This window comes from Lycium barbarum, chromosome 4 (genome assembly GCF_019175385.1).
Source record: "Lycium barbarum isolate Lr01 chromosome 4, ASM1917538v2, whole genome shotgun sequence".
Taxonomy (NCBI): domain Eukaryota; kingdom Viridiplantae; phylum Streptophyta; class Magnoliopsida; order Solanales; family Solanaceae; genus Lycium; species Lycium barbarum.
In genome coordinates this window covers 87,851,426-87,868,240 of record NC_083340.1, presented here as the reverse complement: position 1 = coordinate 87,868,240, position 16,815 = coordinate 87,851,426, and the positions used below count along the sequence as shown (strand labels likewise).

General features: G+C 38.9%; 1 protein-coding gene across 1 annotated transcript; it reads left to right on the top strand.

The window, feature by feature from the left end:
- The first annotated feature begins 10,967 nt into the window (after positions 1-10,967).
- Positions 10,968-14,356, top strand: LOC132637593 (secreted RxLR effector protein 161-like). Its single transcript, XM_060354659.1, has 2 exons — positions 10,968-11,369; positions 14,231-14,356. Exons 1-2 carry the CDS (start codon positions 10,968-10,970, stop codon positions 14,354-14,356), a joined length of 528 nt encoding a protein of 175 aa, XP_060210642.1.
- The last annotated feature ends 2,459 nt before the right edge of the window (positions 14,357-16,815 follow it).

Sequence of the window (16,815 nt, the reverse complement as noted above, 5' to 3'; positions counted from 1 at the left end):
CCAAGTAAGGCTTAAAATGCCATTCATCAAATCCATAAAAGCAGCTGAGCATTAGTAAGCCAAAAAGACATAACAAGAATGTCATAGTGCCCATATCGAGTCCTGAAGGATGTCTTAGGAATATCTTCGGCCCGAATCTTCAACTGGTGATAACCCGATCTCAAAATCGATCTTAGAAAACACGGAAGCCCCCTGAAGCTGGTCAAACAAATCATCAATACGAGGAATGAGGTACTTATTCCGAATGATGACTTTGTTCAACTGCGGTACTCAATGCACATCCGCATAGTCCCATCATTTTTCTTCACAAAAAGAACAAGAGCGCCACAAGAGGAGACGCTCGGTCTAATAAATCCCTTACTCAGAAGGTCCTGAAGTTGCTCCTTTAACTCTCTCAACTCTATTGGTGTTATTCGATATGGCGAGATAGAAATAGGGCGAGTCTCTGGCTCTAAGTAAATACAGAAATCAATATCACAGTCGGGTGGCATACCTGACAAGTTCGCGAGAAATACCTCCACAAACTCACACACCACAGGAACTGACTCAAGCGATGGAACGTCAGCAACCTCTATCAACCGGCATATAAGCCAAACAACCTCTATCAACTGGCTTCCTGGCATGAAAGAAAGAAATAATCTTCTTTGGGAGGGACTAGGGGTACCATTCCACTCAAGTCTAGACATACCCGGCATAGCAAAAGTGACTGTCTTAGCATGACAATCCATAATCGCATGGTAAGGAGCTAGCCAGCTCATACCCAAAATAACATCAAAGTCTACCATATAAAGAATCACTAAATCAACCCAAGTACCATAACCCATAAATGTGACAGTACAAGACTGATATATTCTATCTACAGCCACTGAGTCTCCAACTGGAGTAGATACATGAATAGGGGCATCAAGAAAGTCACAAATCACATCAAGACCCATAGAGGAAAACGTGGACACACAAGAGAATGTAGAACTCGGATCAAACAACATAGACGTTGTCCGATGACAGACTAAGATGTTACATGTAATGACTGCATCGGAACCCTCAGCCTCTGATCTTCCAAATAAGGCATAGCAATGAACCCGTCTGTCACTAGCCTGCGAACCTCCATGATCACCTGACTGAGCTCCGCCCCTACCGAACTGATGTCCACCTCTGCCTGAATGAGATCCTCCTTTGCTAGGCTGGGTGCCACCTCTACCAGTTATGTGGCCCCCACACGCAGTCTGAGCACGATCCCTACCATAAGATCCTCCTCCTCTAGCTGATGAAACTGGAGCCCTGAGAGCCTGGTACTGAGCACTCCAGCGACTCTATCTAAGTTTGGGACAATTTCTCTTGAAATGCCTTGCTCACGGGCCTCCAACCGAAGCCTGCATAACTGACTGAATAGGACGTCCCGAATAAACCTGGGAACTCTTTCCGCGGAGAATGAACCACTGAAGTTACCCCCTTGCGGGCCTTCTTCTCTGCATACTTACCGTAACTATCATGTCTCACCCCCCTCAACTGTCTTAACATGGTCCAACACCTCCTGGAAAGAAGATCCTGAGGCTACAAGCTACAGAGCAGACAACTGAAGTGCAGTGTTCAACCCTTTCACAAACCTCCTAACTCTCTCCTCCTCGGTAGGCAACAGATGGAAAGCATAACGGGAAAAAGGAATTGAACGGGGCCTCATAAGCAGCAACTGAAGAACTCCCCTGCTCAATGCTACCGAACTCATCACACTTCTTATCCCTCAGAGTACGCAGGACATATTTCTCCAAGAGTACTGAATAGAACTGGGTCCAAGTCACCGAAGACAACCCAGCTGATCTACACTCCACATAAGCCCTCCACCATAACTTGGCATCACCCAAGAGCTGCAAGATCAAAAACTTAACACCATACTTCTCAACCGCCCCCAACTTATGGAGCCTTTCGTGACAGTCAATAATGAACTCATAAGCATCCCCAGTCTCAGTGCCATAGAAAACTAGAGGTTTCATCTTAGTAAACCTCCAAAACAAATCCTGCTCCTCACCGGTCATCACCGGCCCTGCCACTAGTCTAGGAAATACCTTAGGTACTGGAGCCTCATCCATACATGGAGCCACAACTGCAGCATGCTGTACCCCTGGAGCACGAGCCCTTACCGAAGCTAGCTCACCTACTCTCACACCCTGGCTATCCGGAGCGGCCAGTAACACACCTGCCTCAATCAAGTCGTTCAACAGGTTCAACACTCAAACCATAAGTCTTACAATACTGGACTAGCTATAATGTCTAGCTGAGCTGGCACTGCTGCAAACTTTGCTGCCTCATCTAGAGCTACCTGAGGTACGGGGGATCTAGCGCGAGCCTGACCAGCTGCAGGAGCCCCGCCCCTGGCTGGTGCTGCTCCCCGGCCACTACCAAGACCACGGCCACTGACCTGTCCTCCATCACGAGCTGCGACCCTAGCGGCCAGCTCGGGTACCTCATTCACGCCTGCCCTCGCACGAGTCCTCATCATCTGTGAGAGAATAGAATGAAAAGTCAAATACCAATTTGAATCATCTAGATACCAATTGGAATCAAGTAGCACGAAAGAAAGAAAGAAAGAATTTGAATTTTCCTAGTGTCCCATAGGCTCTCGAAGATAAGTGCAGACGTTTCCGTACCAATCCGCAAGACTCTACTAGGCATTTCCTTGTACAACGAGATCGATGAACCTAGAGCTCTGATACCAACGTTTTCACGACACAGCCTGTCATGATGGCACCCACATAACCCCCCCCCCCCCCCCGGGTGGGCGAACCATCCCCTTAGCCAATTATTCAATCGATAACCCAATTATAACTCAATAACAATGAAGTTAAACTATAAACTGTCTAGTCATGTGATAATAAGATAAAAGTACAGAACTATAAGCTATTACAACCCTAAAGATTCGAAAGTCATCGTACAAGGACTCTAAAACCTGAAGTTATCCAAGAATAAATAACTGTCTAAAATAGCATAAGTGTCTAGAACTGAAATAGACATCAAATAAGAAAGATCTTCAGGAGGCATGGCATGGATAGGAGTTCACCCTCTAATCTGAATGGGAAATGGCCTAAGGCTAAATGTGAGGTCTGGAAGAAGTCTTTGGCACACAATCTGCACTCAAAAAAGGGTGCAGTAAGGTAGTATCAGTACAAACACTAAGTACCGGTAGATATCATATGCCAACTAAGATTAGTATCATGCATATATTTGTAAAACCAACAAAATACGCACAACAGCACGCCAACATCAAGAGTCAATCATCAACCAATCGACAATGCACCACAAGAATGAGTTAAGTCCAATGCAATGCAATCAATGATAGTATCTCAACCGTACACACATGCTAAGGGAATTGTTTGCACAATAGGCATAACCTGCAAGGGACCCATGGTGTCTATGCACCACTCGCTCCGAAACAGCTGACCTCGGATCACGAGCCTATAACTAGGCCACATCCTCACCCCCTGTCAAATGTGCCTTATATATATATATCCGATCACAAAATAAATCTCAACGTGGTTCAAGTCCAGAACCCAATATGAAGCATGATCAATCCATAATATCGATACAAGTCCTCATGCCACAACTCATATCAAGATTAGATAAGTCAACTCAACATTAGCATGAACATACAAGTTATCTCAAATATCAAGAAGAGTATATATTAACCCCTTCCTTCCAATTCACAACAAATACACCTCATGTTCAATACATAAAGTAATGGCGACAAGCCCACATAATCAGAAGTCATACCAACCTAAGTTGTATCCAACCAGACTTCATGCCTGAAAGCCTAATCATGCTTTCTCTCGTCAATTCTACTACATATACAATTTACTATTCAAAGTCTAACTCAAGTAAACCATAACCTACCTCGGAAGCCGAACAGGAATGAATACCAACTACTCTACTGGAGCTTTTCCTTTCCATAACACCTTGGAACGCTCAAAGTCTAGCCATATAATACTAAGTAAGCAACATACCATCTAATAAAATAAGATACAACGTTTGGGAAATGATACCCAAAATACCCTAATCATCCAAAGGGCGAAACTAGGATTTAAGGGTGAATTTACCCTAACCTCAGTCCAAACAATCATAGTCCTCCAATTTATATGTTTCTAATCATTTTAAACTCTTCAAATCAGAATTTGGCCAAAACCCCCAATTTATCTCAACATATAATCTCAAAATTATGAGGCAATTTCATCATAGAAGGTACAACCCACACTACTAGATTGTGTGAACAATAATAAAATCAATAATCCACAATTTAATCAAGGGTTTACTGATGCAAGGGTTCTAGGATTTTCTTACACCATTAGAGAACCTAGAACTAGCATGAGGACTTAAAGGAGGAATGGAAAGGAACAAAGTAATGGTTAGGACTCACCCTGAAAGATGCTTCCACCAAAGTAATGAATAAAATCGCCTCTATTTCTCTGGGAACTGCTTATGGGAATTTGTGACTAAAGACTCGTACTTAACAATATAAAAATAGGTTTACTGTTCCCCGATGATCGTTGCAGCAGTTGGTATTTCTGCCCCAGCGGTCAGTCCATCCACTATGACGGACCACATTAAACAACACCACTCGCCATAGCGGTCAAGACCGCGTCGTAGCGGTCCCTCTATGGCGGTCCACCACCCGCTAAGGCAGACACTCCCAAATCCTAGATCGCCGTTGTGGCGGTCGTCACCCCGCCTTGGAGGTCCCCGTGTAGTGGCACTAAGCCCGCTGCGGCGGTCACACCAGAACCAGAAACTTCTGGTTTTTCATCAACCTTTCCCGAAATCTCTACCTCAATCCGAGGCCCCACATACACAAACTAGATATGCACACGTATGTAAAACACGCTACGGACTAACTGATGGCCTCGGAATTCCCAACGGAGGTCTAGTTTACTAAATCAACCCCCAACAGAATAATACAAGTTTCCAAATAAGTACTCAAAATACAATCAAACGCCTTGGGAACTAAACCATTCACCCCACCAAGTCATAATCGACCCTCTGGACCTCACGGAATCGATAGAAAACGAAAAAGATACGTTTACCTGAAAGTCAACTATTGGTCAAATTCCTTCACTTAAGGATTCTAACTCCTTAAGTTTTCATTAGACTCGCTCCTAGTCTCGGAAACGGATCAGCTGGGGTAAAATGGTCAAAACGCACATAACGACCAATAATATAATACAAATACAAAAAAATTAAAACGTTAGCGTGAGTTTACATATGTGTGCAGTAGATGAAGTCATAATGAGGCGGCACGTGTGAAGACATAATGATTAGAAGAAGATGAAATGTGAAACTGCGGCAAACAAAAAATAAGGTTCGAAGATATCCAATATTTCAACTAAAATCATTGCTAACCTCCGACTCCCTAAGCATATCTCCGAATCTTATTTTTTGTTTGCTGCAGTTTCACATTTGGTTTGTCATCATTATTCGGCATCAATAAATAAGGCCAAGTGCAAGGTTGATATGTGAATCAACCTCTTTGACTTTTTAAGTTTATTGTATTTGTATTTCAGAATCTTCTTTATTGTTTTTCCACTGTTTATAGTATTTCAGAATCTTCTTTATTGTATTTGCACTGTCTAAGTTTATTGTATTTGACAATAATATGTTTTACTTATCAGTAATATGTAAACTTAATGTATATAGTTATTGCAGCTCTGTCAAAATACTATCTTCTTGCACTAGGAAAATGAAAAAAAAAAAAAAAAGAGGCAATTTTAAAATCTATAATATCAAACTAATTGTTTTAGAAAAAGATATATCACCATTAGTAAAAAGAATTCATGTGTCATGCGTGGATCCCGTGCATCTTGTGACAATTAGTAATTATTTTTTAATATATATATATTGCTATAGGATGCTCCCGTAGAGGAAAGACATCCAATTGACACTTCAATGAAAGAGCTTCTCAGTTTTGTTCTATTTTCTAGTCTTGTTCTTTTTTCGTAGTTATATTCCCTGGTTTGATTTTATATGCTGTTTAGTTGGATATGAAATATAAGAGATAAATATAAGTAATTGAAGCAGCTTAAGTTGTTTCTTTAGGACCCATTATAATGGGATCCCCAGATTTTACTAACATATTTATATGCTAAATTTAAATTTTATACATAGTCAATATAACTACTTTTTACACTATTCATCTAATAGATATCTATAGGTAAAAATTACCAAACTAATGATGTAAAAATTATTTACACTAAGACTTATATAACCAAACTCATATATATTTATTTTTCTAGAAAAAGGATTTATTGCTTTAAGGAAAAAACTATAACATTTTCATAATTAAAAAAAAAAAAAAAGGAAAGATGAAACCACTGTGCATAAATTATGAAACATAATGGCTCGGGGATTATTAAAACTCAAATAGAAAAAAAAAATTAGTCTTGAAACTTTAATACAATCTCAAAAAGTAGCCCTTGAAAAATTTTCAACAAACAAAAAATGAATCCTAAATTAGAAAATATATTTCAACAGAAATTAAAAGAATTAGATATGCTAGAAAATTGAAAAAAAATTATTTAAAGAAATTAATTAAAGTTTTTTAAATAACTTTCGTATTAAAAGAACCAGAAAAATAAAATTTATGATATAATATGTATAAAGTGTTTTTTTAACAAAAACCTTAACCCACTCTTTGAAGTTTTGCTTTAAGCCACCATATTTGTTGAGCCGCCCCTGTTGCAGAGTTAAGAATGGTTGTATTGATCTTAGGTATTCTATGATGTATTTAGCTTAGTTAATAGTGTAGACAATAAAATTCGCTTTGAGAAAAGAATAATCAAGAAATAAAAATATCGCAACAATTGTGTTACAACTTACAATCTCTATGATTTCTCTGATTCTTCTTTTTGATAATATATTCAAGTGTTTTTGAGCTTGATCTTAAACTTAATTAATGGATTTGATTTTAACTTGTACTTGAATTTGAGGGTCTGAAGCTTCATCTTGAATATGGTGGTCTTGATATTTAGAACTTGTACATAAAAATACTTGAATGCTTGTAGCTTGTACAGAAATATGCAGTGTTTGATTCACGCGCTCTCTCTAGCTTCTTGTTAGAATTCTGGTTCCTTTTCCGAATTATGTTTTTATAGTTGTAGGATGAAAGAGTTATGATTGTTAGTGTCAAGTTTTTATGATGACAATTTTATTTGTGCAGCTATAATAATTGAATTGCACAAGGAATAAAAGAGGCCACAAGGCAGCCCAAATGAGATGGGCTTACACAAGTTTAACTCAGTGAAAACTTCCCAGCCCTACAATTGGATACTGCGATATTACAAATATTGTGGTGGCTGACAAGATACTCTCTAGCAGTACAAAATCAGTTCAAGGAAGGAAAGGATATCTGCGCCATTAAAGAAGGAATATTCCACGGAGTGTAACAATCTTGTTGACTGTTAATGTGGCCTCATCACACAAGGAAAGAAGCAACAGCTCCAGCCTTATTCTTGGAAATAGGATTACTAATTCCTTTTTCAAAAGATCAAATCCCTTGGATTGATTTCTCTGCGTGAAGAGCCTAAACAGCCATAAAAGGGCTGCTTCACGGAAACAACAAAGCATGATTAGTCTCATTCCCTTAGTGCTCTGCTTTACTTTTCATAAACATTGTATGTCTGAGTGATTTATAGTGTAAGGAAAAAAGAAAGGAGAGTTATAATATAGATTGTGAGGCTTTGTATCAAGAATACTAAGAGTGATTTGAGTGTAGACGTAGGAACTCCAGTCAAACCTCCATTGTACCAAACCTTTAACAAAGAGCTGCAGAGAACACTCTTGCAACCCAAGAGGACTGGACGAGGATTCACATTGAATCTGAACCAGTATAAAATACTTTGTGTCATTTATCTTCTGCACTTTACTTTAGCATTCTCTGAGCAAACAGTCGACTACTGATTTAACCTAGTCAAGTAACAGATCGAAAAATTTACAATTCACCCCCCCCCCCCCCCCCTCTTGCACTTTCAATTGGTATCAGAACAAGGTCTCACTTTCAGCTGCTTAATCGCACGTGAGAAAAGATCAAATGGCTGGATATCAAATTCCTGGAGCAATATTACAAGATGGGCACTCCACAACAAGACCACCATACTTCAATGGTGAACACTATTGTAATTGGAAGAAAAGGTTTAAAATATTTGTGCAGTCAACTGATTATGAAGCCTGGATTGTGATTAAGAAAGGACCTAAACCTATTCCAAGATCCGGCACTGAAAATAAGGAAGACACAGATACTTCGACAATTGATCTAGAATCACATGACATTACCAAAGAACAACAAGAGACACTGCAAATAAATGCCAGGGCAATAGCTTTGCTCTACTGTGCAGTAAGTGGAGAAGAGTATGCAAAATTTTCAAATTGTGACACTGCCAAAGAAATGTGGGATAAACTTGAGGTCACCTATAAAGGAATTATTAGATCAAACTCTTATAGACCTGAATAATGTCTTTGATGAATATAGGAAATTGAAGAGAGAGAAAAAAGAATGGGAATCAAAATTAGAAATTTGCGAAAAAGAAAAAAATTCAATTCAAAATGAAGTTTACAATTTACAATCTAAAATAGATATTTTACTGAAACCCTCCAGTCATAACTATGCCAAGTCAAACCAGTCAACTTACACAAATAAGTCCACTGGGAAAAAGGTCTTACCAATGACTAATAATTTGGAAGGGAAGACAACTATTTTTTTTAAAGACTGATCAATCAACTAGAACCTCTAAGTCGACTGAAAGGAAGTCTGGAATACATAGGTCAACCAATCCTTGTAAAGTTGAAGGAAAACCCTTTCAAACATGTTTTTGTTGTGGAAAACTTGGCCATGACTATCATAACTGTAGATTTTGTTTTTCAACTGCACCTGGTTGGGTATGGAAACCCAAGAAAAGTAAGTGTTTTGAAACTAACCATCAAGGACCCAAGAACCCTTGGGTACCTAAACAAAAGTAAAAATTATGTTTTGCAGGAACACCACAAGAAAAGAAAAAAGGGAAAATGGTATCTAGATAGTGCGTGTTCAAGACATATGACAGGCGACAAAAGTCTATTCAAATCAATCGCCGACTTTGATGGAGGATTAGTAACTTTTGGAGACAACTCAACTGGAACGGTAATTGGTATTAGTACTATTACTTTTGATAATTCTTGTGACATTTCAAATGTTTAGTTGGTAAAGGGACTTAAGTACAACCTTTTAAGTGTAAGTCAGCTGTGTGACTCTGATCTTGAGATAAGGTTTAGTAAATCAGGTTGTATCATAGAAGACTCCTCTGCATAAAAATTCTTCCTGGAAGCAGAAACAAAAATGTGTATACTTTGGACTCTGTCAAAAATTCTACAGGTCATATATGCCTGGCATCAATGGGAGAAGATCCGTGGATGTGGCACAAGAAGCTTGGTCATGCCAGTATGCGCTTAATTGAAAAACTGGCAAGACATGATCTTGTAATAGGATTGCCAAAACTCAACTACACTAAAGATCATTTATGCGATTCGTGTCAAAAAGGTAAACAAACTAGAAACTCTTTTACTTCAAAAGATATTGTATCTACATCCAAGCCTTTGCAACTACTTAATATGGATCTTGTTGGTCCTACTAGAACTGCTAGCATTGGAGGAAAAAGATATGCATTTGTTATAATAGATGACTTCTCTCACTTTACCTGGGTAATATTTCTTGCTCATAAAAATGATACTCTAAAGAATTTTAAGTTTTTTTGTGAGAAAATTCAGTGTGAGAAAGGATATTACATCACTTCCATTATAAGTGATCATGGAGGAGAATTTGAAAATAAAGCTTTTGAAGAATTCTGCAATGACCAAGGGTACACACACAATTTCTTCTCACCTCGATCTCCGCAACAAATTGGTGTAGTTGAACGAAAGAACAGAACCCTTCAAGATATGGCAAGAACAATGATCATAGAAACAAACTTACCACATCACTTTTGGGTCGAAGCGGTAAGTACAGCTTGTCATATTTTGAACAGGTGTCTAATCAGACCAATTCTCAAGAAAACTCCTTATGAGCTATGGACTGGTAAGAAACCAAATATTAGCTACTTTCATCCTTTTGGATGTAAGTGTTTTGTTCACAATAATGGAAAGGAAAATCTTGGTAAGTTTGATCCTCGAAGTGATGAAGGTATATTTCTTGGTTATTCTCCTACTAGTAGATCCTATAGAATTTTTAACAAACGTACTTTATCTATTGAAGAGTCTATTCATGTTGTATTTGATGATACAAATCACATGGACGAGAAAAGAAAAATTGCAGATGAAGAAGACAGTCAAATACCTACTGCAGTGGTTACAAGACCCATTGAAGAAAAGGCATCCTGTGAGTCGACTTCTGATACACCTCAGTCGACTGATGTTACTATTGGAACGGTTTCAAACGAATGGAGAAGCGAACCTGACTATCCAAAGAAATTTGTTATTGGAGACATCAATGAAGGGATGAAAACTAGAGCATCTAGTAAAAATAATGTAAATCTGGCTCTTATTTCTCAATATGAACCAAAGAAAGTTGGTGATGCCTTAAAAGATGAATACTGGGTAAAAGCTATGGAAGAGGAACTTAATCAATTTGAAAAGAACAATGTGTGGAATTTAGTTCCCAAACCCGAAAATGCTTCAATCATTGGCACAAAATGGGTATACAGGAATAAGTTAAATGAGGCCGGAGAAGTAGTCAGAAACAAAGCCCGACTTGTTGCTCAAGGATACTCACAACAGGAAGGAGTTGACTATGATGAAACTTTTGCTCCTGTTCCCAGGAATTCTCTGATCTTATGCAAAGCGAGTTCGAAATGAGTATGATGGGAGAATTAAAATTCTTCTTGGGACTACAAATTCATCAAACTGACAGTGGAATATTTATATGTCAAGCAAAGTATGCCAAGGAACTCGTTTAAAAATTTGGAATGTCTGACTCAAAAGCTATGGGAACTCCAATGAGTCCTACTTGTAATCTTGATAAGGATGAGACAGGAAAACCTGTTGATGAAACTAAGTATTGCGGTATGATTGGATCGTTGCTTTACCTAACTGCTAGTCGACCAGATATTATGTTTAGTGTGTGCAGGTGTGCTAGATTCCAAGCTGCTCCAAAGGAATCTCATCTTACTGCTATCAAGCGTATTATTAGATACCTTTATGGAATAACTAACTATGGTTTATGGTATCCTAACACCAACGATTTTACACTTGAAGGTTTTTCAGATGCAGACTTTGCAGGTGATAAAGATGATAGAAAAAGTACCTGTGGTACTTGCCAGCTTCTAGGAAAATCTCTTATTTCCTGGAATAGCAAAAAACAGGGATCAGTCTCTCTCTCTCTACCACTGAGGCTGAATACATTGTTGTTGGTGTTACACCTTGGAAAATTTTCTGTTAACATACAGTGAATAGGGTAGCGAAAGGGCACGATGTATATGACGTCGTGATGAGAAGGAATAGCATTTGATGATCCTAATCGAGATTCAAATACATTTGACGCAAGGGAAGAAGGTTGTCAAGGGAAGCAAAGGATATGTTGCGTGTCGAGTAAGAATTATGAGCGACGAGTTAATGATGGCGTAATGATGTCTTGGAGAGAGCGATAATGTCCCTTAGATTTGTATTGAGGTGTTAAATAAGTGTCAATAAGGTTCCATAAGGATTGGAGATCAAACGAGTCGACGAGAACGAGTTTCGGAGAACTGGGCATTATACGGCCAAACATACTGGCCGTATAAAACATACGGGCCGTATGTCCAGCCGTATGTCTTGCCCAAAATGAGGTCCTTCACTGGACCAGATCTACAGCCAGACATACGGTCAGTATAAATTATACGGACCGTATGTTGGTCCGTAGAATCTAGTCGGGACAGATTTTAAGTTGATATAAGGACCTCTCTCTCTCATTAATTCATTTCATTTCACTTCTCCACACTTCAAGAAACCTCTAGAATTCTCTCTACTCTTCAACCACAAGAAACCAAGAAAAATCCATGATCAACACCATCAAATCCACCAAATCAAGTGTATGAGACCTATCAAAGTTCATCTAAGCCAAGAAATCCCAAAGGAAGTAGTGAGCTAGGGTTTTTGTGCAAGAAGAGAATTCCCACTCAAGGCTTATTCTTCCATTATCTAAGGTGAGTTTTATGATCATTCCTTGTTGTTTAAGGTGTTGAAAGTTAAAAACACTTGGATTGTAGAAAGATATAGAAAATGGGTGATAAATGTGGGAATAGTGTCATTGTTGGGTAAAGGCTTGGATTGAGTCATGATTATCGATATGTTGTGATTGTAAGTATGTTATGAACTACATTTAGAATATGGAATAAGTATTATATGTGAGAAAACGCGGTAGTGAACTATAACCACAATTATGGAGAAATTGGAATGAAATGGCGAAATGCGGATAATGTAGATGAATGATGATTGTTGCCTATTATATTGTAAACGTTGTTATGGATGTTTGGAAGTTGATATATGATATGGAGAAAGTAGTAGAAACAAAGGAAATGCTGCCCAATTTTCCCTAAAAATAGTAACACGTTCTTATAGTCGATTAACTAATGTTGATGCGAATCCTCTTGAAGGTAGAAACGCGAGCATCGAAGGGGAACAAGCAAGCGATAAAACTGTTAAACGAAAGAGGTATGTAAGACTAGTCCCTTCTTTCTAAGGCATGACTCCTACGATATGAATCTTCTAAATTTTCCAAAAATTTTCCTACATAAAGGAACTATGAGTCCATGACTGTAATGAGCTATATATGTATGAGGTAAAGAATAGAGATACGATGAGCAACATAATGATGATGATCAGTTAAGTATAAAGAGTCCTAGAGTTAAGTAAGATGTCCATGAAGCAAATGATTCTAGGCATGGTTTCATTGATATTTTTCCTTGTATACACTCACCTTAACATATTAGTTCCTCCAAGGTGAGATACAATGTGGATGATTACTCCATACTATAATCGGGGGTCCACGACCTTATGTCACCCCGACATAGCCATAGTTGCCTTCAAGTTCTAATGTATATTTTTAATGATAAATGTATAATGATGTTAAGTCATGATATGTCTATGAGATAAGTAATAATGATGAGTCTATGATTGGTTGTATGACGATACGATTCCACCGCACCTAGTTGGCCGGGTATGTCACCTCGAAGGCGGGCTGTATACGATTCCACCGTGCCTAAATGGCCGGACATGTCACCGCTAAGGCGGGCTGCAATGTTTACACCGAGCCTAGAGGGCCGGGCATGATCACCACTAGTGGGCGGCATATGATGGTTACCCGGACGCGGGTTAACGATGATGATGATGATGCGATGATATATGCGCAATGATGATACATGTACTTTGATTATATAAATATACGATATATGTATGAAATGTATTCACCTATAAAACTCATGCAGGTTGTACTCCCCTCCTGTGACTTATGATTCTTCCATTATGGTCATTTCATTCATGTCTTACATACTCAGTACAATGTTCGTACTGACGTCCGTTTTCTTTGGACGTTGTGTTCATGCCCACAGGTAGACAGGGAGGTGATCCAGACTCGGAGGAGCTATCAGCAGATCTACAGGGGCACTCCATTATTCCGGAGGTGCTATTAGGTTGATTCTTTTGTGTGTATGTATATATATATATATATATATATATATATATATGTATGTATGTATTTTGGGCACGGCGGGGTCTTGTCCCGTCCATATGTCTAGTACTCTAGTAGAGGCTCATAGATACGCAGGTGTGGGTAGTATGGTCTCACAATGTTACTACTGTATATATATATATATATTATCATTTTGATAGCCGCAAGGCTCATGTATATGAAAGTAGTTACGTTTTAAAATGAAAAAGGGTTGTCTTATGATTATGAGCATATGAAATATAAAGAAGTGCATAACGATGATGATGAGTAACAGAATGAGTGGTGCTCGGTGGTTAGCCCCGGGTACGCGTCACGGCCCCTAGTCGGGTCGTGACAGTTGGTCAATGTTGCACACAGTTAATTTGGATGTCTTATCAACTAAGTGATTATGACTTGTTTTTTAAACCTATAAAAAATTTCTGTGATAATTCGAGTGTTATCTGTCTGTCCAAAAATCCTGTGCATCATTCTAGGGCCAAGCATATAGATATTAAGCATCATTTTATTAGAAATCATGTTGCTCAGGGAGATTTTGAAATAGTTTTTGTTAACACTGAAAACCAGCTTGCTGATATTTTTACTAAACCTCTTCTTGAAGAACGTTTCTGCATGCTAAGAAGATCTTTGGGAATTATTGATCAATCTGTCTAATTTTTTTTCTCGTGTAGTAATCCGTGCCATAATTTTCGGCTATTCAAAATCCTTGCCATAAATTGTATTTCCATCCCCATTATGACTGTCCCATCTTCCCATGTTTTACTTTTTTTTTTTACCTTCCCCATAAAATCTTTTCCTTTTTCCTACATATCCCCATAAAATCTTTTCCCTTTTCCCCTTTTCTTCTCTTCTTCATCTTTACCCTTCCCCGCCAAACCCTCCTGTCTGCGTCTCGTCTCTTCAATGGCGAAAACTCAGAAAATCCACCTTCTCTCCACCCACCAAAGTTTCGGGCTAAAGGAAATTGGTAAAAGCCTCTCTTCTGCTCCTCATGACTCAAACTCCGGTGACTCCTCTTTCTCTGACGCCTCCGACTCCGTTCCAATTTGCAATCTTGGCAAGCGAGCTTTTGCTGATGCTGCATGTCCAACCTCCTCAAAGAAACTCAAAACCATCACTGATAAACCCCTTGATCTTCGCAAAAAAATTGGGATGACCACCATCAAGAACTCTTCTCGTCTCTTGAAGACAAAACCATTGTATCTGGTAGGATTGTTGATCTTGACCTTATGTTTTCTCTGTGTTGTAAGATAAAACATTTATTTGTCTATCAAGGTTGGGAAAAAAATTTCACAACCCCTCCTCATGTGTATGAAACCCCTGTTCGTATGTTTTATGCAAATCTGCGGTCCTCTAAGGCTAATGAACTCGAAACCATGGTCCTTGGTACCCACATTGTATTAAATTTCTCTGTCCTTAACTCTATTCTTGGTTGCACCTGTTCTGGGTTTTCCGAAATTCCAAACAATTCCTGGCTTGAATCTCTTGAAGTCTCCTTTGATGATGTTAAGAAAACCCTTTCAAATTCCACCTCTGACCCTGCTCAAATTGGTTCGTCTAACATCTCTTTTGAGGCTCGTCTGTTGGCTCATATGGTTGCGACTACTATTGTCCCTCGTGCTGGGTCCTACTCTACTATCTCCCAACGTGATGCCATCTTTGCTTTCTGCCTTTTCTCAAAGAAGAAAATCAATTTGTCCTCCATAGTCATCAACTATATGATTGAGTGTGCGTCAAATCCTTCTAGCCTCAAATATGGTATGCTCATCTCTCGCATACTTAAAGTCTACAAAATTGACTTAGTCGACTATCCCATTACTCTCGTTAAGCAGTGTTACAACTCTAGGGCGTTTGGTAGCATGGGGTATGTCTTGAGCAATGAATCTTGGGGGCTAAAGGAGGTCTATAATGCATCTCAACCTGGTCCCTTCACCAAATTGAAAAAAATTTATCCTTCTATCGTCTCTGCTGAATGTTATGCAGACCTTCTCTCCAAACTTTCCTCTATGGATGCGAAGATTGAGTCCATCAAAGACTTAATGGCATCCACTTTGTTTCAAGTCGAGAAAATTTGTGATACGACAAAGGAAACGGCTACTGATATCTCTAAGCTGCGTTAAACTGGATGCTGTGATAAAAGAAGCTGTCAAATTGTCCGCCAAGCTTCAAGCCAGTGTTGGTGCCATGCCTGAACGTCTCACTACTCCGTTGATTGAAATGAAGGATGCTATTGTGAATACCTTGGCTTATTTCCTTCGTCGTCCCGTGTTCCGACGCCAGGAGTAGTTCTTTTAAATATGGTTATTTTTTGTCTATTTAAACAATGTTTTTGTGGACCCTAAGTTCGTTTGTTTTTGTGTTGCACTTTGGTTTACTCTTTTTGTGCTGATTGGTTCAGCATCTTACTAATGTTCTAAGCTTATATATCATCTGTGTCTGTGTCTAAAGCTGTTTATGTGTCTATTTTTTTGAGTGATGCCAAAGGGGGAGAAATAGACAATCAACTGTTCAGGGGGAGCTTGCAAGGACAAGTCAACTGATCAGGTTAATCAGGGGGAGCCTCCACCTATTCAGGGGGAGCATCCGCCACAGGGAAGTTGACTACATCTCATTTAAAATTGTCATCCTCAAAAAGGGGGAGATTGTTAGTGTCAAGTTTTTATGATGACAATTTTATTTGTGCAGCTATAATAATTGAATCGCACAAGGAATAAAAAAAGCCCACAAGGCAGCCCAAACGAGATGGGCTTACACAAGTTTAACTCAGTGAAAACTTCCCAGCCCTACAATTGGATACTGCGATATTACAAATATTGTGGTGGCTGACAAGATACTCTCCAGCAGTACAAAATCAGTTCAAGGAAGGAAAGGATATCTGCGCCATTAAAGAAGGAATATTCCACGGAGTGTAACAATCTTATTGACTGTTAATGCGGCCTCATCGCACAAGGAAAGAAGCAACAGCTCCAGCCTTATTCTTGGAAATAGGATCACTAATTCCTTTTTCCAAGGATCAAATCCCTTAGGTTGATTTCTCTGCATGAAGAGCCTAAATAGCCATAAAAGGGCTGCTTCACATAAACAACAAAGCATGCTTAGTCTCATTCCCTTAG